General features: G+C 39.0%; 1 protein-coding gene across 1 annotated transcript in view; it reads right to left on the bottom strand.

Moving 5' to 3' along the window:
- Nucleotides 1-529: 529 nt before the first annotated feature.
- The window catches only part of LOC126471281 (uncharacterized), an 80,991-nt gene continuing 55,520 nt past the window's right edge, over nucleotides 530-26,000 (bottom strand). Inside the window, exon 3 of the mRNA XM_050099400.1 lies at nucleotides 530-826. Coding sequence (XP_049955357.1) covers nucleotides 653-826 — 174 coding nt within the window. The 3' untranslated portion in view covers nucleotides 530-652. The remainder of the gene's footprint in view (nucleotides 827-26,000) is intronic.

The raw sequence follows: 26,000 nt of genomic DNA, 5'->3' as shown, positions 1-26,000 counted from the left end.
CTTAATAATTCTTGTAATGAGGCAAATATTTATGAAGAAATATTTTCAAATTTAAGTATGTAAATATGTCACTTGCAGTATATGTACATACACAAATAGAACAGGCTTTAACACAATACTCAGTTAACTTATATGCTACAGAAATAAATAAAATGGAAATTGTTTATGATAATGACATAACAAACAGATGATTCTGATACATCCCAGAAATATAGCTGAAAATATTTATACCTAAATAAAAACATAGTGGAGTGAGACGATATACTGCAAACGCAACTGACATTATTGTGCTTACATGAACAATTGATTTAAACCTCTGGAAACTAAGAGAAGAAATAGGGGAAATATGTCTTCGTATTTCACTTTTTTCATTTGACCATTGTACGATAGTATGAATCTCTGACAATAGGAACAATGATTTAAGTGAGAATACTTCAAACAGGTATTTAGTGCTAATGACTGGAAAAGGAAATAAAATATGAAATTTTGAATTGTTGATAGTGAAAAAAAAATATGTAAGAAGGTGAACTGAAGGAGGTCTTTTTGCCCCAGATTTAAATAATGATCACATGTATGAAAGATGTTGCATTCGTGCAGCTGTAAAATACATGAACTACAATGGCTCAGTTATTCAGAAGCAAACATAAAGCGTTCATCTGTTGAACCATGCTCCAATTTCAGGACCCCCATTGTAGCCATAGTGTGCTTCAGCAAGATTATCCTTGTACACATTGTCTTGCGACTGCAGCGCCGCGTTCCGCAACACATTGAAGAGCAGCAACAACAGTGCGACCTTCCCAACAAACAGCGACTTTACAGCCATCATCTGTGAACAGAAAGACGATCTCTCATGAGCCTCACCAAGTCACATGTCTGTATGAAAGAGTAGTTCACTGTATGGTGTAAGGGTAAGTCAAATGAAACCGAGACAGATGAAAAAATGTAAGTAAACTGTTTATTATTTCAAAATAAATCACCATAACTTAATATATTTATTTCACTGCGAGACAAGACGGTCAGTGCCTGCATGGGAAAATGTTTGTGGTTGCCTAGAGAACTGTGATTGCACCCAAGCGTGCACCTCTTCGTCCACAGCAAATCGATGGCCAGGAATGTCTTCTTTCAGGGCACCAAAAATATGGAAATTTCATGGGGAGAGATGTGGGTGGCATGGAGGTTGTGTAAGGGCTTTCCACCGAAACTTCCATAGTAGACTCGCAACAACATAAATGAGTGAAGTTCGATGGAAATAAAATATCAATACGAGATACAAAATTTCAAAAGACACTTTACTCATAACCAGCGGGTATACACAAAATCGTTTGAGCGTCGCCCTCCCCCCCTCGACCCCCCTCCCCGAATCCTAACATTCCACATGGGAAAAAATTTTCTTTGCTGATAACGCAATATTATAGTTATTCACAAAACGAGAACGCTTACAGAGAAATCAAATTGAACAACCCTCAAGGAAGTTTACAAGGGGGCCAACGTGCAATTTTTAAAAATATTTGTGCCCTTAGAATCCTATCATCAGTGTGTAACAGCCAGTGTTTTTTAATTACATCATATTCATATGTACATTCAGTTGTAGTTACAGAATTCTTTTCTGGGTAATAAATGCATTAAACATGAACAATAACGAAAAATTGTAGTCTAGTCCATTGTAAATGTCTGTTCAAAACATTAGGGGTTTTAACTATACAGTGTGAATACCAATCAGTTATACACATAAAAATAACATTATAAAATGCACATACTGCTCAGTCAGTCACATAGTACAAGATCTGAACTCAGTTTACTTTTACTAAGAACAAATAAACATAAAACTGAAACTGGTATTTTCTTCCAAGCAATAAAACTACAATATATTACCCAAGCTGTTCAAAAAGAGATTACTAAAAGGAACCTATTTAAAGAGACAGTTAAACAGTACCCATTTTGCAATACATTCTGTACCATAAAAGATTGCTTAGACAGTACAGAGTAGGAGTTTGGTATAAAATTTAACATAAGTAAATATAATTATGATAGTAATAATAATAATAGCTGTGGTACAGATGTCATATGGTAGAGTTACATTATGAAATAATATATGTATAGTATGTGCAGTGATGGTAGCTAGAAATGAATGAACTGTGTGGCACTAGCCTTCTGCATTATTAAATAAATTATTTGCAAAACAATATTCTACATTAGGGGTAAACAGAATGATGTAGCTCCACTTTAAGCTAACAGGTCTTATATTGAAAGGATAGAGGTTCCAGTCTTCATCCAGCCATCTTGGTTCAGGTTTTCCATGCTTTCCTTAAATTACTTCATGCAAATGCCAAGATGTTCCTACTGTAAGGCCACAACTAACTGCTTGTCCCATCCTTATCAAATTAGATCTGTACATATGTAAATGTCTATACATAAAAATTATTTTTGTTGATGTTAAATTGACAGACCCACTATGCTTGTAAAAGTGATCCACAGGGATCTGTGGATGAGTGCTACTACTACTACTACTACTACTACTATTGTATCCTGCATCCCTGAGAATTGTGGAGTGCTGTCGTGCCTCTGTCACCAAGCTCACAGCTCAACATACTCAGTGTCTTTCCCACGGAAATTTTAGCCACATTTCCTTCCCAAACCATGAAATCATTCCCTAGATTGACAAACCTTATCAACCGGCCTCCTGTTACCTAAGGCCCATTTCTTGTCTCTTGTCAATATAGATACCATGTCCTTGTTTTTATATTCCTGCCTCTTCAGTACAATCTAAATCAATATGCTTTTCTTTAAAATTTTACTGGTAGCCCGCAACACAATCATTCTTACTGGATTGACGATGACACACATCACCAGCATCTCTTCAAGCGTCAGCACTTAATTATCATTCCTATTTATGTGTTTTTATGTATTATATTCGTGGCCAGCCCATCCACTACCAGTGGGATGTAAATAACAGATGAGTTCTTTAAAAATACTACATGACAGTATATTGGCCTCGTATTTAAACTCCATTGGAATGCACTTCCAGTTAATTATATCCACCTAACTGCAGGCTTTCTGACTAACCATCCACCCTATGTAATCACAAAGAATATCATAACTATTATTTCATACCCATAAATAGGCATATCTCATGGACCAATCCCATTACAAGTCCTTTATCCTCTTATTCATATCTGACATCTCAAAATCATTTTACCTCATGTAGCTACACAAATATGCTAATGATGTCGCCTTCCTTGTCCTTACAAATCTCCATTCGCCCCCAATGAACCCACCTGAATAGCTTCTCTACTCGGTGCTACCAGTGCTACCTCTCCAACAACCCTGCAAAAACACAGGTAATAGTTATACAAAAGTCCACCCAAGCTTGCCACCTCTGTCACTGCTACTTAACAGACTACAAGCAGGCATCACACGAAAATACCTAGAACTAACACTGCAGATAAACTAATTTGGAATCCTTGCTGACTAATCACAAGAAAGAAAGCTGCTATTGGAATAAAGTGACTAGATTCACTGACCAACTAAGAATGGTGAGTAAACCTCAAGACCATTATCCACACATGAAAGACTCATCTGTACCATCCTCACCTATTCAAATGCTTCACAGACCTCCATTCCTCCCAAGCTTAACCACTCCCTACAAATCCTTGAACCACATGCACTCCATTGACCTTTCTACATTCAACGAAGTGCGTCCACCCACATCTTGCTGTACCAGCTCAATGTTGCGACACCTGATCAGACATATGGGACACCTTCTTCTGTTCTATAACTGCCATAAATGTAACTCTCAAATCCTCATTCTATGACCCACGAGTTGGGAGACTCCTTTGGAAATCACAGTAATCCAGTCATGATCTTCGATTACGTTTGAGCAGACAGACAATTTATTTTTGACCTCCCAGTAATGTACTTGAATGTATAAAGTGACACGTCATCACTGGAATGTGCTGAACAATTGACCATAATACTTACAAACAGGTTAGTAGTAGGGAATTAGGAAAGCTGGCACAGTCTGCATTATTTCCAAATTTTCGTCATCTGATGATGCCAGGCAGTGTTGCCATATTTCTTCCCTACTCCTCCACTCACCCCTATGACATCACATTCCAAGATGGCGGAAGCAGTCCACTTGTCCTAAATTTTTTTCCCATCTTGATGGTTCAGATGGATCTGATCACTATGGAACTTAACATCTGAGGTCATCAGTCCCCTAGAGTTAGAACTACTTAAACCTAACTAACCTAAGGACTTCACACACATCCATGCCCAAGGCAGGATTCAAACCTGTGACCGTAGCAGAAGCGCAGTTCCAGACTGATGCGCCTAGAACCACTCGGCCACTAAGGCCAGCCCATCTTGATGTTCACACCCCCTCATGAGTGATGTCTTCATGCAGTATAGGAGTGTGTGGTCCAGGGCCCAAAGTGTGGTACACTGGTTTGATGATGTACATATTTGACAATAGCGACAGTTTAATACATGCAGTCATGCCACTCCTGCTCACTTTTGTTACCCTCCTTCATTAACAGCGTACCTCTGGTTGCAGATTCATGACAGTTATACACAGTTTAAAGGCCTTACAGAGAATAGACTAAATGACCATTCTTCAGATGGGAGACCACAACAGCACATGATGCAAGAATATTAAAAGTGTTGTGGAAACGTGGAGATACAAGTATAACATATAACTGCTAAGAGTATCAAAAATGGCCTAAAGACAATTAGTAAACAATGCTTGACAAAGACATTCAGATCAAGCTCCACTCCCTATTGACGTCTGTGCTCGCAATTTGTGGTAGCTGTCACAGGTTAAATTCTTCCACCATACATAATAACATAGGCAAGTGTAAAATTCACAATATTTTCATTTCAGAATGCACACAACTTCGTTGGTTTTTTTGAATAGTAAAAACTTTCATTCTTCTAGACATATCAGTTGCATAAGAGGGATAATTTTGAATGAAACTGAACTGACTTAAATTTACATCACTATTTAATTGAATTATTCTTTTAAATTCTCTATGAAAATCATGAGCTTTTAATAAATTATTTGGTGGTTTGACACCCCATAGTTTTTCAGGAAAAACTTCATTTCTACCATTTTTAACACAGATATTTTTGGTTCAACATGATAGAATAAAGAAGAATCAAGAAATGAAATGTAGAGTCTTCATTTCTGTAGTCCAAGAAATAAATCATCACAATCTTTTTTCGAACTCCAAGTAAAAATTACAGTTAAATCACCTTCTGACATAATTTCTATATAATCTTCAAAAAATTGACCAAATAATTCTAAAGGATAAATGACTTTGTTTGGTTTAGTTTCAATTTATCCATTGTTAAGAATATGTCCTTCCATATTTCATTCATTCAAAAGGGAAGAAGTTACTTGAATAAGAGTTGAAGAAGAAATAAATGGCTGCTAGATTCTAGATAAAATATAATTTCCTTTTTTAATTGTAATAAAATCAAATGTTTTTAAAATATAATTATCAGTTAGTTTAATATTTGATTTTACATCATACGCAAAAAATCAGATCCATCTGTGAAAATAACATCAAAAGTCATATAAAGTGGTGTAAAATTAGGATGAATCCAACCACCACCAATATTAATATTATTTTCAGTTTCCTTGTTAGAATTTTTAAATTACTTTTTGTTTTCTCATTAATGGAAAATGAGTAAAACTTTCGATATGATTCATGAATTATTATGGGGAAAAATTTATTATTTCATTAATACAACAACTGTTACATAAGAACCATTAAAGTAAATTAATTTATCATTTTCATCAGTTCTAGTTATTTCTAAATTCTAAATAGTATTGAAAATCGTAATTTTTATAGGGTGATTTGGTTCATAAATTATTGGACCACCAAATTCAGAATGCTTAAATCAAGCAATAATATTAGTTTCTCTATGAAAATTATCGTTATGCTTAACAAACATTCCATCAACCAAATTAAAATTTACAATAATTAAACAAAGAGAATAATTCTAGCAACATCCTTAGATCTCTTTGCATTAATAATTTGATTATTAGATCCTAAAACTTTACCTACAAAATGTTCTTTGTCCATAATTAATTTTTTATGATTTTCGATAACAATTCAATTTACACTTTTATCTGCTTTAATATGATCATTATTACTTTTCAAATGAATAAATTTCTATAAACTTTTCAAACTATATTGACCAACCAGAAATTCTATTAATTAATTAATTAAAGTTTGTTATTTCTTGAGGTAATATTTGGAGTTAAAAAAGTTGAATAAAAAGAAACTAGTACTACATTTTTATGAGTTTCTCTTATTGGAACAGTTAATATAATCTTCATAATAGAATAATTATCACTTAATAGACATAATCTACTCATTAATATTATCAAAAATTATGTAAAAATGTGAACTACAGAAAGGAAATTAAAAAATAAACATGCTAAACTGTTACCAAATTCTATTCAATGTGCTGTTACAGGACCAAGTGGATGTAGAAAAACCACATTAATAATTGGTGAATGAATTTTAAATGCTGGATGGTTGAACAGGAAAAAGTTAATCATTTGTATGTTTATTCAAAAAGTTTTGATCAATTAAAAAAATCAAGAAATTTATAAAAATATATGAAAAAATTGAGGACCAAGTTAATGAAAAAAATGTTAATTTATTGTAAATAATGATGAAATTTTTCTATTGGATGACTGTCAAGATAATTCAGTTGTAGTTTTTGATGATTTCATTCTTGAAAATCAAGATTTAGTTAGAGAATATTAGACTAGAGGAAGACCTAAAGGAATCGATTGTTGTTATTTAAGGCTAACATATTCCCAAAAAATGAGTTACAGATAATTTTAATTTTTAAAATATTTTTAAACAAGATGATACAAACTGAATTCATATTTATCATGAATTTGTTGGTGGTGATTTAAAGTTAGTTAAATTTAAGGAAACATGTAGTAAATATTGGAAAAGATGATTCTGGTTTTATAATAATATATACGACAAGGCAAATTAATGAAGGAATAAATTAAAAATTACTTAAATGCTAAACATAAAAAATATAATGGCATGAAGTGTAACCAACAGTTACACTTAAAATTATACATAAATTTGATGTAAATTTTAAATGTAAAATAAAAAAACTATTATTGCGTTAGTTATTCTAAATAAATTTTTACAAAATGCGATCTATAAATTGTTAGAAAGCCAAACAAAATAAATAACTTTTAAGTTGATTATACTTTGTTACCTAGTGCCAAACTAAAACCAAAATCAAAAACGTAAACTCAATAATGAACAATAAAATATTATTGACCATGTTTAACTGATGTCCAAAAAAGAATAAAAGAGAATAAAACTGGTAGATGTTTTCTTGCATCATTAACAGTTCCTGTTGAGAAAGTGATTGTTTTGTTGAATATTTAACAAACAAAAAGGAAACAAAACATGAAGGTGGATTTTTAAAATTATTTTTAGCTGCATTACCTTATGTAGCAATAATTGGTTCACATGCTGGTGGAGCTGCAGTAATCGCAAATGCAGTTTTATATAAGCAAAGGCGATAAAGAATCAGAAAAACAAAAAAGACACAGTTTGGAAATGGAAAAAAGGGAAGGGAGTAAAAATTGGAATGTGGAATAGTAAATTTAGATATTTATGATCATGTTGGAACTCATTGGATTTGTTGTTATAGAAATGAAGAAGTAAAATTAGTTTTTGATTCATATGGACGAAATATACCAAAACAACTAGTTAACTACTTGGGAAAAAATAGTTTATTGATAGAAATCAAAATTTCGATGAAGTAATTTGTGGGCATTGGTGTTTATTTGTTCAAAACTATTATTAATGAATTATAAGTTAGTGATGTTTGAAATTTCATAAATAGACATTTTGGAATAAAATCATTAAAAATTTTTAATCATTAGAATGTGTGAACATTACAGAAGGCGAACTACTCACTGTTGAGAGGTATGTCGTTACATGTATTGCCAAATGCATTGAGGTTGACGGACATCATTTTGAGCATTTATTGCATTAATGTGGTATTTACAGGTAATCACGCTATAACAGCATGCGTTCTCAGAAATGATAAGTTCACAAAGGTACATGTATCACATTGTAACAATCAAAATAAAATCTTCAAACATACCTACGTTCTGTATTTTAATTTAAAAAACCTTCATGTTACCAACTGTTCGTCTAAAATTGTGAGCCATATGTTTGTGACTATTACAGCGCCATCTATCACAAAGCGAAAAAAGTGGTCCAACTAAAACATTCATATTTCTTTACGTACTACACGAATATGTAATAAAAATGGGGGTTCCTACTTAAAGAAACGCAGTTGATATCTGTTTGACCTATAGCAGCGCCATCTAGCAGGTCAACCATAGCGCCATCTGGTTTCCCCCTTCAAGCTAGATGAGTTTCTTTCTTTGTAGTTTCTTCATTTGATGCTTATGTCTTGAGATATTTGGCCCAGTCACTATCACATGGATCACACTGTATGTCAGGTTCATGACGATGTGCCCATCATTCCGTTAATGGTCACAATTATTGTAATATTTACGTAAAGTAAGACACGGCGCGAAATTCGGAAAAATTGTACAATGAAAAATAGAGGTAGCTATAATTTTGCTTTTGATGCATATTAAATAATATGTTGTTGTGTATTAAATTTAGCTAACATATTGAATTTTTCTATAGCCTTGGACAGAGGTACCTATCTGCCACCAATGTCGAGGAAATTCGTCTGATGTAGCACTCTCATTCGCTATCGCGCGGCGCCAGTGATAAAGCTAGAGTGAAATATCTACCAGATTCCTTATGTATCATAAACGGTTTCAGATATCGAAATGATATTTTGGCAAATCATAGCATGCAAAGAGGAGAGTATTTTACCATACCGTTATTATGTAAAACTTCATTATGGACCGTGTTATTGCAATATCTACAGACTTTTTCAGTGAAAGAATGTACTTTTTAAGGGCCATCGATAACTGGGGAAACGAGAAATGGTATGGGTTTTGGAACAACATATGTGAACATATTACACTCTTTTTGTACCAAGGATGTGCTTTTTGATAAGCTATCTAGTTTACTTTTCCTCAATTACTCACTTAATAAATCGCTGTTTCAGAATTCTCTCACAACTGTGTCTGCACATGTTACTGAGGTGAGACAGTGTAAAATCCTCTGTGTTTTGGCAAAAGAGGCAAATTTTGACATGGTAACCAAAGAAATGTGTAGGTTTTACTCAAAATTCGCCACTCATGACGTTTCTCTGAAAGTAACATATGGTTGACAAGCCAGGCAAAAACTAAATCTCTGCATTTTCGGTGGAATTCATTTTAGATACTAACGAAAGCAGTGGTGACAGAAGATCTTTTTGAATGGCCACCATGCAAGTGTGGGTGTGGAAGGGCCCCATTTAATATTTACAAAAAATGTGAGCATAGGCTTCAGTTTAGAACGTCACTCCCCTTCCAACGCTTGCCATTTCCCCTACAGCACTCTGAGCAACCCCCCCCCCCTCCCCCACTAACGCCACTGCCACTCTCCCCATGCTTCCCCAGCCGACTGTGCATCTAGCGGCCAAAGCATTTTGCTGCGCAAGGTTGGTAGAAACTGCCTGCTGCAAACATACGAGGCCATGCTGAAAAGTAATCCTCGAAATTATTTATGTGAAAACTGTTATAGATTTTAAACAAATAAACTTTATTAAGTCGAAATATTTATTTCTCAACATAGTTACACTGGCGACAAACAAATTTCTCCCAACGAGCGACCAGTTTGTAAAACCGTCGCTTTGGAATGTTTGACTTTGTTGATGGAGTCACAACCTCGCCTGTGCTTGCACAGCTTCATCATTATCAAACTGAAGTCCTCAAAGGTGTTCTTTAAGTTTTGGAAACAGATGAAAACCGAATGGGGCCAAGCCGAGGCTGTATGAAGAATCGTCCATGACAGTGAAACCGAGGGGTCTGACTGTTGCAGACGTCGCAGCACTCATGTGTGGTCTTGTTTCGACATTCTGAAGGAAAGGACTAACTCTTCGAATTCGAAACTCAATTACAGCACGCCGTTTCTCACGGACAGGTATTGTTGGGTTACACACAACCATCTTACACGCAACTTGCGTTAGCGAAGCCGGAAAGTCGAGCCGGCCGAAGTGGCTGTGCGGTTAAAGGCGCTGCAGTCTGGAACCGCAAGACCGCTACGGTCGCAGGTTCGAATCCTGCCTCGGGCATGGATGTTTGTGATGTCCTTAGGTTAGTTAGGTTTAACTAGTTCTAAGTTCTAGGGGACTAATGACCTCAGCAGTTGAGTCCCATAGTGCTCAGAGCCATTTGAACCTTTTGAACCGGAAAGTCGACCGAGAAACATGCTTGACATACACACATCAAACACTGATCAGAGATGTCAATAAGCCCACCCAAAAATGTAAACAACCATGCATGAGCAACGCCTATTACACAGATGCCGGCCGACAGCCGATCAGTTCCAGTCATTCCACCAAGAAGGAGGTACACGGCTCGTGTTGTCTGTAGTCCGTCAATACCGCGGTTCGATCGCGTCCGCATTGTTACTTTTTGCCAGGAGCGGCTCTCAACAAGGGAATTGTCCAGGTGTCTCGGAGTGAACCAAAGCGATGTTTTTCGGACATGGAGGAGATACAGATAGCCAGGAACTGTCAATGACATGCCTCGCTCAGCCGCCCAAGGGCTACTACTGTATTGGATGACCGCTACCTACGGTTATGGCTCGGAGGAACCCTGACAGCAACGCCACCATGTTGAATAATGCTTTTCGCGCAGCCATAGGACGTAGTGCTACAACTCAAACTGTCTACAACCGGCTGCATGACGCGAAACTTCACTCCCGACGTCCATGGCGAGGTCCCTCTTCGCAACCACGACACCATGCAGTGCGGTACGGATGGGCCCAACAACATGTCGGATGGACCGCTCAGGATTGGCATCACGTTCTCTTCACCGATGAGTGTAGCATATGCCTTCAACCAGGCAATTGTCGAAGACGTGTTTGGAGGCAACCCGGTCAGGATGAACGCCTTAGACACACTGTCCAACGAGTGCAGCAAGGTGGGGGTTCCCTGCTGTTTTGGGGTGGCATTATGTGGGGCCGACGTACGCCGCTGGTGGTCATGGAAGGCGCCATAACGGCTGTACGATACGTGAATGCCATCCTCCGACCGATAGTGCAACCGTTTCGGCAGCATATTGACGAGGCATTCGTCTTCATGGACGACAATTCGCGCCCCATCGTGCACATCTTGTGAATGACGTCCTTCAGGATAACGACAACGCTCGACTAGAGTGGCGAGCGCGATCACCAGACATGAACGTTATCGAACATGCCTGGGATAGATTGCAAAGGGCTGTTTATGGACGACGTGAGCTACCAACCACTCTGAGGGCTCGCCGAATCGCCGTTGAGTAGTGTGACATTCTAGACCAACAGTGCCTTGATGAACTTGAGGATAGTATGCCACGACGAATACAGGCATGCATCAATGCAAGAGGACGTGCTACTGGGTATTAGAGGTACCGGTGTTTCCAGAAATCTGGACCACCACCTCTGAAGGTGTCGCAGTATGGCGGTACAACATGCAATGTGTGGTTTTCATGAGCAATAAAAAGGGCGGAAATGATGTTTATGTTGATTTCTATCCCAGTTTTCAGTACAGGTTCCGGAATTCTCGGAACCGAGGTGATGCAAAACGTTTTTTGATGTGTGTATTATTGTGGAACAATAATACGTTGTATTCAAGCTAAATTAATTGTTAGTATGTTTTTGTACGATGTAAAACGGAATATTTAAACCTATGAAAAATAAAAATAATGAATGACTACATGTCAGTCCATTTCGAAAGGTTGCCACATTACCCGTTTGTAATGTGCTCGTGGCACTGCGCTGGTAAACACGTAGTTGTCGCCGGCAGTAGCGAGGTGCTGTGTATACACACCTACTACAGAGTGGTCCATTGATAGTGACCGGGCCAAATATCTCACGCAATAAGCATCAAACGAAAAAACAACAAAGAACAAAACTCGTCTAGCTTGAAGGGGGAAACCAGATGGCGCTATGGTTGACCCGCTAGATGGCGCTGCCATAGGTCAAACGGATATCAGCTGCGTTTTTTTTAAATAGGAACCCCTATTTTTTATTACATATTCGTGTAGTACGTAAAGAAATATGAATGTTTTAGTTGTACCACTTTTTTCGCTTTGTGATAGACGGCGCTGTAATAGCCACAAACGTATAAGTACGTGGTATCACGTAACATTCCACCAGTGCGGACGGTATTTGCTTCGTGATACATTACCCGTGTTAAAATGCACCGTTTACCAATTGCGGAAAAGGTTGATATCGTGTTGATGTATGGCTAACGTGATTAAAATGCCCAACGGGCGTGTGCTATATATGCTGCTCGGTATCCTGGACGACATCATCCAAGTGTCCGGACCGTTCGCCGGATAGTTACGTTATTTAAGGAAACAGGAAGTGTTCAGCCACATGTGAAACGTCAACCACGACCTGCAACAAATGATGATGCCCAAGTTGGTGTTTTAGCTTCTGTCGCGGCTAATCCGAACATCAGTAGCAGACAAATTGCGCAAGAATCGGGAATCTCAAAATCGTCGGTGTTGAGAATGCTACATCAACAACGATTGCACCCGTACCATATTTCTATGCACAAGGAATTACATGGCGACGACTTTGAACGTCGAATACAGTTCTGCCACTGGGCACAAGAGAAATTACGAGATGATGACGATTTTTTGCACGCTTTCTATTTAGCGACGAAGCGTCATTCACCAACAGCAGTAACGTAAACCGGCATAATATGCACTATTGGGCAACGGAAAATCCACGATGGCTACGACAAGTGAATATCAGCGACCTTGGCGGGTTAATGTATGGTGAGGCATTATGGGAGGAAGGACAATTGACCCCCATTTTATCGGTGGCGATCTAAGTGGTGCAATGTATGCTGATTTCCTACGTAATGTTCTACCGATGTTACTACAACATGTTTCACTGCATGACAGACTGGCGATGTACTTCCAACATGATGGATGTCCGGCACATAGCTCGCGTGCGGTTGAAGCGGTATTGAATAGCATATTTCATGACAGGTGGATTGGTCGTCGAAGCACCATACGATGGCCCGCACGTTCACCGGATCTGACATTCCCGGATTTCTTTCTGTGGGGAAAGTTGAAGGATATTTGCTATCGTGATCCACCGACAACGCCTGACAACATGCGTCAGCGCATTGTCAATGCATGTGCGAACATTACGGAAGGCGAACTACTCGCTGTTGAGAGGAATGTCGTTACATGTATTGCCAAATGCATTGAGGTTGAAGGACATCGTTTTCGGCATTTATTGCATTACTGTGGTATTTACAGGTAATCACGCTGTAACAGCATGCGTTCTCAGAAATGATAAGTTCACAAAGGTACATGTATCACATTGTAACAATCAAAATAAAATCTTCAAACATACCTACGTTCTGTATTTTAATTTAAAAAAACCTTCATGTTACCAACTGTTCGTCTGAAATTGTGAGCCATATGTTTGTGACTATTACAGCGCCATCTATCACAAAGCGAAAAGAGTGATCTAACTAAAACATTCATATTTCTTTACGTACTACACGAATATGTAATAAAAATGGGGGTTCCTACTTAAAGAAACGCAGTTGGTATCTGTTTGTCCTATGGCAGCGCCATCTAGCTGGTCAACCATAGCGCCATCTGGTTTCCCCCTTCAAGCTAGACAAGTTTCGTTCTTTGCAGTTTTTTCGTTTAACGCTTATTTCGTGAGATTTGGCCCGGTCACGATCAATGGACCTCCCTGTATACTGTTTGCGCTTGGCTATCTGCGTTTTCAAACCAGACAGTCATGTGATTCATTCAAAGAGAGTTCATACAAGGGAGATGAAAAACTGGATGCCATATTGCATTTAATTCCAACGGCGATAGCGACGCAACACATAAGATGCACACAGTGCGCCTGTGATTACTTCATTACGGACCTGAAGTCACTAAAGCACCTTCACATGATTCGAGTTTCGATACTATTATGATTTTATGGCAAGCTCGGGGCAGAAGCATAAGACAAAGTCCGCTTTCTTAAATGAAGGTGACTGAAAGGACAATGGGTCGCTATATTATCAGAAAATATCGAAAATATTACTAGAAACGTACAGTAACGTCTGAAACAAGCATTAAGACAAGGACACCAAGCAATTTACTAGGATTCAGTGCTATAGCTCTATAGTAGCGTTTTTATTTGTACATAGTAAGATGGATGATAACTCAAATGGTTTCGACACATACGTCCATTGTTACATTTGTTCCACATCTTTCTTTGTTTTATAATTACCATTTATGAGTGACTCTTCGAGAATAAACGCTGTAGTATCGTGATAAGTGTCATTGTTTTATTCGGAAGTATGTGAGATGTATTACAAAAACTTCTGCTTCGAAGGGATGGTCGAATGTTAAAATGAGACGCTGTACACGTTTTTATGTAAAAGGCCCACAGTTGATTCAGTATCTCGGTATATAAAAAAGATACTACTATTAACCCGACAGGAAAATAATTGTCCTTTGCGCACTAAAACTTCTCGGAAACCTTGTTTCGATACCTTGAACCGTCTATGAAATATTAGCGGTGCCTACGCGACGTGTGGCATCCTAGAGATATGTTCGAATGGTCCGTGATAAATTCTCCGTCGTTAATAAGAGCGAGGAGTGATGCGGTCTGCGGCGAGAGAAGGCACTCCTTGACCCTCTTCCGGATGGCCAGAGCAGGCCAGGCATCCACTGACCCGCCCAAACATCTCGTCGGACTCGCCGCCGTCCCGATTCCTTGGAGCAGTCCACGCCGACTTCCGGAACAGGTGCCGCCTTCAGAACCTGTTTTTATTACACACCGAGGCCGAGAGCAACGGACCTGGACTCCTCGTCACTGCGGGGTTCATCTTCCAGCGTCACTAAAGGAACGCGGTATGCCTGGCTCCGTCTCCTCCACATAAGAAAGCTAGCGTGGGAAAGCTTACCTTTGTCACAGTGAGCACTAACTACAGCAATAACTCATTAGAGTTTCTTTCGCTTTATTACTGGACTGACAGACAGAAAAAAAAGACATCGGCAGTATCCGAGAATCCTGAAATTTATGCCACATGTAGGTGAACTTCGGGTATAATGGAATGGTCGGGCAATATGGAATACCATCATTTTTCATCTGTCGAGTGATCTCCCAAGCGAGAGACGCATGAACTATTTCAAAATGTTTCCGTATTGCTCTGTTGCAAGTCTAGATCGTCTCCAGACATCATGTGAGTTATAGAGCGGAAAACAATTTTCGTGGTTGCGCAAAACTTTAGCAGATAGGTTTTAAAAATATAAAATAATTATTGAAAATGTGCAATAACGATTAAAAATATGCAATTTATTAAGTAAATGTCTAATAGATCGTCATGTCTTGCTCGATTCATGTTGTGATGCCCAAGATGGCGTGTTGGGAAGTATGAAATACTTTGTAGTCCATATAACATGACGTAAAATTCAAATCATGATAGCAGATTATTTCTTATAAGCTTTAACATATATTTAAGAAAATCTCTGCTGTAATTGGCCTGCCTCCGTAGCTCAGTGGTCAGCGTGTCTGACTGTGTGGAGGACACAGCTTTGATTCCCGACGCTCCCAAGGGCTTTTCCTCAGTGGCAGCAATGGAATGAGGTGTGCTCAGCCGTGATAATAAGGATGTAAAATTACTGCTCTGCGAAGGAAAGTTTTCAAATGATGGAAGAGAAATAAGGATTGGGTGCGTTGTTTATGAAATGCGGACCCTCCTTAACTGTACAAAGACAGTGAGTGACTTTTCAAATAGACAAATGTAAAACAAATCATCTCTGTCACGTAAACAAATACCTCTTTTGAATGTAAAATAAATCATATCTCTTGTCTAAACAAATAATTGTTTTAGAACTTCGGTTTAGAAGATAATAAACATCGACAGTTTCATTATCGAATCAAATTACACTGAAGCGCCAAAGAAACTGGTATAGGTATGCGTATTCAAATACGGAGATATGTAAACAGGCAGAATATGGCGCTGCGGTCGGCAACGCCTACATAAGACAAGTGTCTGGCGCAGTTGTTAGATCGGTTATTGCTGCTACAACGGCAGTTTATCAAGATTTAAATGAATTTGAACGTGGTGATATAGTCGGAGCGCGAGCGATGGGGCACAAGATCTCCGAGGTAGTGATGAAATGGGGATTTTCTCGTACGACTATTTCACAAGTGTACCGTGAATATCAGGAATCCGGTAAAACATCAAAACTCCGACACCGCCGTGGCCGGAAAAAAATCCAGCAAGAACGGGAGCAACGACGACTGAAGAGAATCGTTCAACATGACAGAAGTGCAACCCTTCCGCATATTGCTGCAGATTTCAGTGCTGAGCCATCAATAAGTGTCAGCGTGCGAACCATTCAACGAAACGCGATCGATACGGACTTTCGGAGCCGAAGTCCCACTTGTTTACCCTTCATGACTGCACGATACAAAGCTTTACGCATCGCCTGGTCCAGTCAACACCTACTTTGGACTGTTGATGACTGGAAACATATTGCCCTATCAGACGAGTCTCGTTTCAAATTGTATTGAGCGGATGGACGTGTACGGGTGGGGAGACAACCTAATGAATCCACGAACCCTGCATGTCAGCAAGGAACTGTTCAAGCTGGTGGAGGCTCTGTAATGATGTGAGGCGCGTGCAGTTGGAGTGACATGGGACCCCTGATACGTCTAGATACGACTCTGACAGGTGACGCGTACGTACGCATCCTGTGTTATCACCTGCATCCATTCATGTCCATTGCGGATTCCGACGGACTTGGGAACTTCCGTGAGGGAATAGCGACATCCCACATGTCCAGAATTTCTACAGAGTGGCTCCAGGAACACTCTTCTGAGTTTAAACACTTCCGCTGGCCACCAAACTTCCCAGAGCTGCACATTATTGATCACATCTGGGATGCCTTGCAACGTGCTGTTCAAAAGAGATCTCCAACCCCTCATACTCTTACGGATGTATGGACAGCCCTGCAGGATTCATGGTGTCAGTTCCCTTCAGCATCACTTCAGACATTAGTCGAGTCCATGCCACGTCGTGTTGCGGCACTTTCGCATGCTCGCGGGGGCCATACACGATATTAGGCAAGTGTATCAGTTTCTTTGGCTCTTCAGTGTATTTGTTCCGTTATTGACAAGTAGCTCTTTTAAGAGTTTAAATTAACATAAATCTCAGAATTACATGTTTTGTACATTGCATACGTTTTCGACCAAATTTACATGAGCATCTGCATTTTTACCGACGTATTTCATATCTCCCAACTATTTCATATTATACTCCAACTACAATGTTTCCTTTAAACTTTGTTTTCGGTGGTAAGTTTTCCAAATTTAACTAAGAGAAATACAAATACTTATTGACAAATAGTTACTGTTTGTAATGAAGTGTGTTTTCCAGCTAATAATACGTTCAGTGTGGAGATACAGCTACAAAAATAAATGGTGTTCCAAAAAACTCAAACTTTATGTCTTCCAAATAGGTACCTATACAGGGCTATTACAAATGATTGAAGCGATTTCATAAATTCACTGTAGCTCCATTCATTGACATATGGTCACGACACACTACAGATACGTTGAAAAACTCAAAGTTTTGTTCGGCTGAAGCCGCACTTCAGGTTTCTGCCGCCAGACCGCTCGAGAGCGCAGTGAGACAAAATGGCGACAGCAGCCGAGAAAGTGTATGTCGTGCTTGAAATGCACTCACATCAGTCAGTCATAACAGTGCAAGGACACTTCAGGACGAAGTTCAACAAAGATCCACCAACTGCTAACTCCATTCGGCGATGGTATGCGCAGTTTAAAGCTTCTGGATGCCTCTGTAAGGGGAAATCAGCGGGTCGGCCTGCAGTGAGCGAAGAAACGGTTGAACGCGTGCGGGCAAGTTTCACGCGTAGCCCGCGGAAGTCGACGAATAAAGCAAGCAGGGAGCTAAACGTACCACAGCCGACGGTTTGGAAAATCTTACGGAAAAGGCTAAAGCAGAAGCCTTACCGTTTACAATTGCTACAAGCCCTGACACCCGATGACAAAGTCAAACGCTTTGAATTTTCGGCGCGGTTGCAACAGCTCATGGAAGAGGATGCGTTCAGTACGAATCTTGTTTTCAGTGATGAAGCAACATTTTTTCTTAATGGTGAAGTGAACAGACACAATGTGCGAATCTCGGTGGTAGAGAATCCTCACGCATTCGTGCAGCAAAATCGCAATTCACCAGAAGTTAACGTGTTTTGTGCAATCTCACGGTTTAAAGTTTACGGCCCCTTTTTCTTCTGCGAAAAAAACGTTACAGGACACGTGTATCTGGACATGCTGGAAAATTGGCTCATGCCACAACTGGAGACCGACAGCGCCGACTTCATCTTTCAACATGATGGTGCTCCACCGCACTTCCATCATGATGTTCGGCATTTCTTAAACAGGAGATTGGAAAACCGATGGATCGGTCGTGGTGGAGATCATGATAAGCAATTCATGTCATGGCCTCGACGCTCTCCCGACTTAACCCCATGCGATTTCTTTCTGTGGGGTTATGTGAAAGATTCAGTGTTTAAACCTCCTCTACCAAGAAACGTGCCAGAACTGCGAGCTCGCATCAACGATGCTTTCGAACTCATTGATGAGGACCTGCTGCGCCGAGTGTGGGAGGAACTTGATTATCGGCTTGATGTCTGCCGAATCACTAAAGGGGCACATATCGAACATTTGTGAATGCCTAAAAAAACTTTTTGAGTTTTTGTATTTGTGTGCAAAGCATTGTGAAAACATCTCAAATAATACAGTTATTGTAGAGCTGTGAAATCGCTTCAATCATTTGTAATAACCCTGTACTTTCTAAATAATACAGCGGTATTATTGACCAATAAAGGTTCTCTTTTTTTAGCCTTCAGAAACCTCAACAACGGTCTGTAGTAATTGAAAAATGATTTTTAGATGTTCGTACAATATTATTTGTCACGCTGCTTCGATTAGAGTCCACTGCTTTTTGAAATGGTCATTGAGGGGCAGTCGGGAGAGATCGTTCATATTTATTTGGCGCAGGCAAGCTAGGGAATAACAGGTATATGATAACCTGCTATGAAAGACTTCTACGTTCTGAACATCACTTGGTGCAGTATCATCTTCGAACTATTTCAGAGTAGTGCTAAACGACTTGCGTGACTTCAACCCTCTACCACATTCCTGAAATAGCGGCTGCTATTGACAGTCATCCCAAAAAAAAAAAAATGGTTCAAATGGCTCTGAGCACTATGCGACTTAACTTCTGAGGTCATCAGTCGCCTAGAACTTAGAACTAATTAAACCTAACTAACCTGAGGACATCACACACATCCATGCCCGAGGCAGGATTCGAACCTGCGACCGGAGCGGTCGCTCGGCTCCAGACTGTAGCGCCTAGAACCGCACGGCCACTCCGGCCGGCCAGTCATCCCAAGTCGTAGTAGTCTGCACCATCGCGGCCGTATTTTTCCATTACTATTCTCCAAAGTACCTCCTGGAAAACTTTTGTGGTCAGCTTACAGTACAAGAAGCAGCAAGAATTCAGAAAATGATGCCAGTGTGCACATTAAATCCTGAGTTGTCGATGATTCCAGCAAATATTTTGGTGCGTGTGGTGACTGTGGGTTTCAGTCACCGTCACATCTTCAGCTAACTATGAGCATTCTCAGTAGTGATCGAGACATGAAGGAGAAGCGTATCTCGACACTACATTACACGGAACCACGTTTTCTGAGGAATGTCCATGTCTTCTCCACAGCTCGTGTGACATCCCTGCTTTCTGCCTCTTCTATGTCTCGGTAACAAGATGTGTTAGCAGCTAAACATGTAGCGATATTATCGATCTATCGGTCCATAACATATCCATGAATGTCCCACAGCAGTCAGTACCATGAACGGAATACTGCAGTAGTCAGTGGGCCTAGATCAAAGCGAACACGTATTACACTAGAGTTCAGAAAATATTCGGTGTTACAGTTCTAAAGAGGTCTTACTAGTTTATGTTTACAGTTCGGAAGCGAACTATTCAGATGTTCAAAATGGTTCAAATGGCTCTAAGCTCTATGGGACTTAACATCTGAGGTCATCAGTCCCCTAGACTTTGAACTACTTAAACCTAATGAACCTAAGGACATCACACACATCCATGCCCGACGCAGGATTCGAACCTGCGACCGTAGCAGAAGCTGCGGTTCCGGACTGAAGCGCCTAGAACCGCTCGGCCACAGCGGCCGGCTGTTTACATGTGTCGAGGAAAACTGGCTCACATTTCTAATATTGATGTTACTTACGTGGTTAACTACAAAAACCGCTCGATATGAATACCACCATGTTTGTTGCACAAGCTGTTCATTTTTCTGCGACCGTTGACAAACTTCAACAAAAGTACGTAAGGCACAGTGAATGAATTCTGTCGCCCTCTTAAACCGTGCAAACAGGCCTTTCTCCAAGTGTAGAGGGGTCTCTTCTCATGTAGCCCCACGAGAAAAAGTGTAGAGAAATGAAAGTCATGGACCTTAGCAACCTAGCAAGTGGACCACGTTTACCTGTCTTTGGAGACTATCTCGGATGGGAACTCCTAGGGCACACTGTCGTCTAGAGCAGGGATATTCAAACTGTGCTTCGTTTCACCCAGGGGCGTTGTTGCCGTACAGTAAGGCTGTTGCGGTGGTTTAATAACAATAATAAATTGATTTATTTGCTTTCTGAATAAAAGAACAACGTACGCGCTGGTAATGATACTCAGCGGTGTGGTATATAAGTGTTGTTACAATGGTATTCATCTTTATTTGCCATTGACCATTAACATAATGGAATAGACTTAATGTCTTGCACTTGATACTGATATGTTTAGTTCTATTCATAGTTACAGACGTTAACCATTCACTCTAAATTTTAACATATGTTTCGTATATTTTATTATGTGCTCAATCACAGATATTTACACTTAATTATATACACAATTACAAGCATTTATACAGACTTACCTACACAACTGCAGACATTTAGCTACGTATTTTAAATTTTAACATATGTTCACATATTTTTACATCAAAAAATTCTGTTACATTATAAAATGAATTTTCAGCCAGCCAGCTGTACAGTTATCTTTGAAATAGTTTAGAAGGCATGGACCATGGTGAGGGTGGCAATTTGTTAAAGATTATTAGGGTGCTGGCTGTGGGAGAGTGGACTGTTTTTACTAGTCTGTGTCTTGGAATATCCATTTTAATTTTTCCTCTCGTGTTGTGTTGGTGTATACCTCTTCTTAAATGAAATTCTTTGACATTTGTTTTGACGTATAGTGATGAGACATATATATACAGATTTACAATTGGAAGTGCCGGCCGCGGTGGTCTAGTGGTTCTAGGCGCGCAGTCCGGAACCGCTGGACTGCTACGGTCGCAGGTTCGAATCCTGCCTCGGGCATGGATGTGTGTGATGTCTTTAGGTTAGTTAGGTTTAGGTAGTTCTAAGTTCTAGGGGACTGATGACCACAGAAGTTAAGTGTCATAGTGCTCAGAGCCATTTGAACCATTTACAATTGCAAGTATATTGAGTTTTCTAAACAGAGGTCGGTAGTGATCTGTTGGTGCAGCCCTACACATTTCTCTTACGACTTTTGTTTGTATCTTCAGTATATCAGCTATATGTGTGGAGCGGCCCCATACTAGCAGTCCGTAAGAAATGCGAGGCTAGAACAGCCCAGAATATGCCAATCTTAAATAGTTAGGAGTAACCAAATCTCACAGTTTCCATATTATCAATGTTACCCTTGATACTCTTTGGCAAATGTGACATGTGTTCTCCCCAGCTCAATTTGGAATCAATATGGAATCCGAAAATATTAACTGTTCCAGTTTCTATACCATTAGATATCCTAATACAAGATTCTGGGTCTTGTCACGATCACACAACAGTGTGTTAGAGGAGAACCATTTTACTGCAGCATTTAGTGATTCCAGTGACGTTTGTTGTAATGCTCATGTGTCCTGATGAGTTGCAATAATTCTTGTGCCGTCCGCATAGCAGACCACAGATTGAGGAACATGATGTGGAAAATCACTGAGGCCAATTATGAAAAAATAATGGTCCAAGCACAAATATCTGTGGCACCCCCGTGTCTACCATTTTCATTAGAGAAGTCTGTCTCTCACTGAAACATGTTCTCTGTGTCTTAAGTGTGAAAGAATTATGTTTAGTGCTGTGGTCTGTACTTCATAAAATTCAAGTTTCTCAATCAATATTTCATAAAGTATACAATCAAAAGCCTTACTTAGGTTACATAAAACCAGTGAGGCTTCATCGCTATTTTCAAAAGTAGTGATTATCTGGTTTACAATGGTAAGAACTGCTGACGTGGCATTTTTTCCTTGTCTGTAACCAAACTGTTTGTTGGAAAGGAGATTATTTTATTCAGAATAATCACTTAATTATTATGTATAAGGGTTTCAAATATTTTGGAAATTACAGGAACTATTGAGTCTGGGCGATAATTTTGGGGGAGGTTTTTAAAAATTAGTATAACCTTTGCAATTTTTAATGATGCAGGGAAAATTCCGAACTGAACACATTTGTTAAAAATGAAGACCAAAAGTTCACAGATAAAATGAATAGTTTTCTTGATAATGTAGTTAGGTAGCTAGTAATTAACCGCAGTTTTAGAGTGGGAGAATTTTTTACTGTTTTTATTTCATCTATGGATGTGACAATTTTCCACTGAAAAGACTGTTTCATTGGCAGCTGCTTATCAAGTAGTTCACTTGCAGATGTGTTGTTCAAGTTTATTCTGTTTCCAATTCTTTCACTGAAGTGACAAAGAACTTGTTCAGTCGGTCTGGTTCAAGTGATACTTCCTGTGTGTTGTTGGGAGAGTATTCTTGTATGATAATCTGCCATGCCGCTTTGCACTTGCTTAGTGCATTTTCTATAAACCTTACACACGCTGATTTTATCTCATTAACCAGCTTAGTTTTATAAAAGTTTTTATACTTCAGATACTTCCTAGAATCTATATCAGATTGTTTAGTGTCACTCTCACAGTTCTTTTTACATACATGTCGCAATAACAACATTTGTTCCCTAATGTTGAAGTTCTTTAGAATACCAATTTGCTAAATTTGTTTTAGGCTTGCAGTTATACTTACTTTTTCTTAGGGGTGAACAAGTGCACCACACATCAAGATATTTGCTAAAGAATCTGTCAAACACAGTTTCAACATTAGTTTGTCCAATCTGTGTTTCATAAAAAAAGTCCCATTTTATATAACTTAGTCTATCAACAAACAAATTCACAAATTTATCTTTCTGACCTCTTACACAAGTCACCTCATTTTCCTCGTGGGTTATATTAATGATGTGATCTGACAGTCTGCTGTAGAGTTTGCGAAGTAATGGTTCATGGTCAGAGAAACATTCATCTGCATGACTAACAGTAAAAATCTCCTTAGAGAAGTTAACAATAATATTATCTGAGCAGGCTGCTTTACGAGTAGCATTTTTATTAATACAGAATAGATTTAATGACCTTAAGCTATTAAAAAAGTTCTTAATACTTGCTCGTAACAGTTTCACATATCTATATTGATGTCACCGCAGATAGCGACATTTTCTTTTTTCCTTAATATTTTTTCAAGACAAGTTCAAAATTTGTCAATAATACTTCTACTGCTCCATTTGGAGATCTATAGAGACTTAGAACTATCATATTCTCGTCTGTCAGCTTAATGCAGCTTAACTCGCAATCTACTCCAGAACAAAACTGACTTACATCAACTTTTGTGAATTTCAGACTATATGTGACAAAAATTACAACTCCACCATTTTTTTCTCTTTCTACAGATAATGCTGGCCACAACATATCCTTGAGGAAATAAAATATCTATTCCAGATTCAGTTAACCAGTGTTCCGATACACAAACTACATCCACTTTCTTACCTCTAAAATAATGTTCTAATTCTAGTAGTATTTTATTTCTAATGCTGCACATATTGATTTGTAGCTCTTTGAGTACTTTATGTCTGTCAATACTTGGACCTGTTGAGCCTGATTGTTATTTCTTTCTTAGCAGAGAAAGGGGATTTCTCACACAGATCATTTTTAGGCTGCGCTATGTATCTTACATATGGGATGGATTTCTCCTCGTTCTCCCCTGATACCATAAGAAAACCCTCATCCTGTATTGTGGCTCTTCTTGGTCTCAGTTGCATTCACTGGTTACCTGCTGCTGTTGTTCCAGACGATAATTTTGCTATATTCCTTCTTGGTCTTAGGCAAATTTTCTGGATACTTTCTGGCGCTGCTAGTGCTGATTCTTCCATGGGTCTTTTGGAGTTTAGATTGCTTTCTGCTGATGATTTTCGAGTACTTACTTGTTCATTGGTAGCTGTATTTTGTGTACTATTCTTGTGTACTGTCAAAAATGGTTCAAATGACTCTGAGCACTATGGGACTCAACATCTGTGGTCATAAGTCCCCTAGAACTTAGAACTACTTAAACCTAACTAACCTAAGGACATCACACACATCCATGCCCGAGGCAGGATTCGAACCTGCGACCGTAGCGTGTGTACTGTCCTTGGTAGTGTCAGCATTAATCCTTCGGCAGAGGATCGTGTGTTCTCATTTACAGTCTCCATTTCTATTGAGGCTATGTTACAATTCAGCTCGTTCTAATTAGCCCTAGGTATTTGTTTCTGCTCTTCATCATTGGTAGCATGATAGAGGGCTGTCAAATCACACAACGTGACCCATTTGTTTCTCTGCGGTAACAATACATCTGAAGGTTCGTTTTGTCGAATGCAGACAACACATCAGCGGTCGAATATTTGGTATAACTGACGACATTAGTGATCAGTTGGTTGAAAAACTCAAAGATAATGGTAATTTCGCTATTTATTTGGACGAATCTACAGACAGCCACAATGATGCATATGTAATTTGTTAGTTGCTGTTTATACATGACAACAGATTTAATGAAAATCTGCTTTTCTGCAGGAAAATAACGCTTGGAACAAAAGCAGTAGACATCTTTGAAATACTACATTCTTTTATGGAAGAAAACAATCTTAACTGGGGAAATTATGTAGGCATCAGTAGATATGAATGTTGTAGTATGGGTGGATATTACCCCGGATTGCAAAGTCGGTTCAGTAAAGAGGCTCCTCATGCTATTTTGACACACTGTTTTATTCACCGAGAAGCTGGCATCAGAGAGCATGAGCCCTTTCCTTCTTGAAGTTCTTCAGTCAGCGATCGAAGTGGTAAATTAATTAGATGTTGGCTATTAGTGTCGAGATGTTTTCAAAGGATGCACGCTGATATAGAGGCTGAGAGTATATCCCTAATTTATTGCTGTAATCCTCACTGGCTTTCACGTGGGAATATCTTAAAAAGGCTTTGTGAACGTGGTAATGATCTTCTTCAAGAGAAACATTTGAATTCCGAGAAATTGTTTTGAAATCGGCATATCTTTGTGACGTCTTTGAAAAGTTCATTTCACTGAATGTATCCTTTCAAGGCAATGAGACCAACATTCTACAACTGTCAGGAAAAATTTCATTCTTCAGAAAGAAACTACTATCGTGGAAGAAAAAGTTGGATGACAAAGAGATGCACTACGACTTCCCTGCTTTTATAACTGCGGTTTGAAGAATTTGCAGTGCAAATTTTGTAATGCAAAAAATTTCGCTTCTGAAGTTACTTCACTTAATACAACGCCATTCACACTGTGTTGTCACAAAGGGAAAGTTAATATGCCCCCGTTAACACAATTTTTTTTTCAGTGGGCAGTATTAAGGATTCACTTAGAATGA

Source organism: Schistocerca serialis, chromosome 3, assembly GCF_023864345.2.
Source record: "Schistocerca serialis cubense isolate TAMUIC-IGC-003099 chromosome 3, iqSchSeri2.2, whole genome shotgun sequence".
Classification (NCBI taxonomy): Eukaryota; Metazoa; Arthropoda; class Insecta; order Orthoptera; family Acrididae; genus Schistocerca; species Schistocerca serialis.
This window is presented reverse-complemented; position numbering and strand designations above follow the sequence as displayed.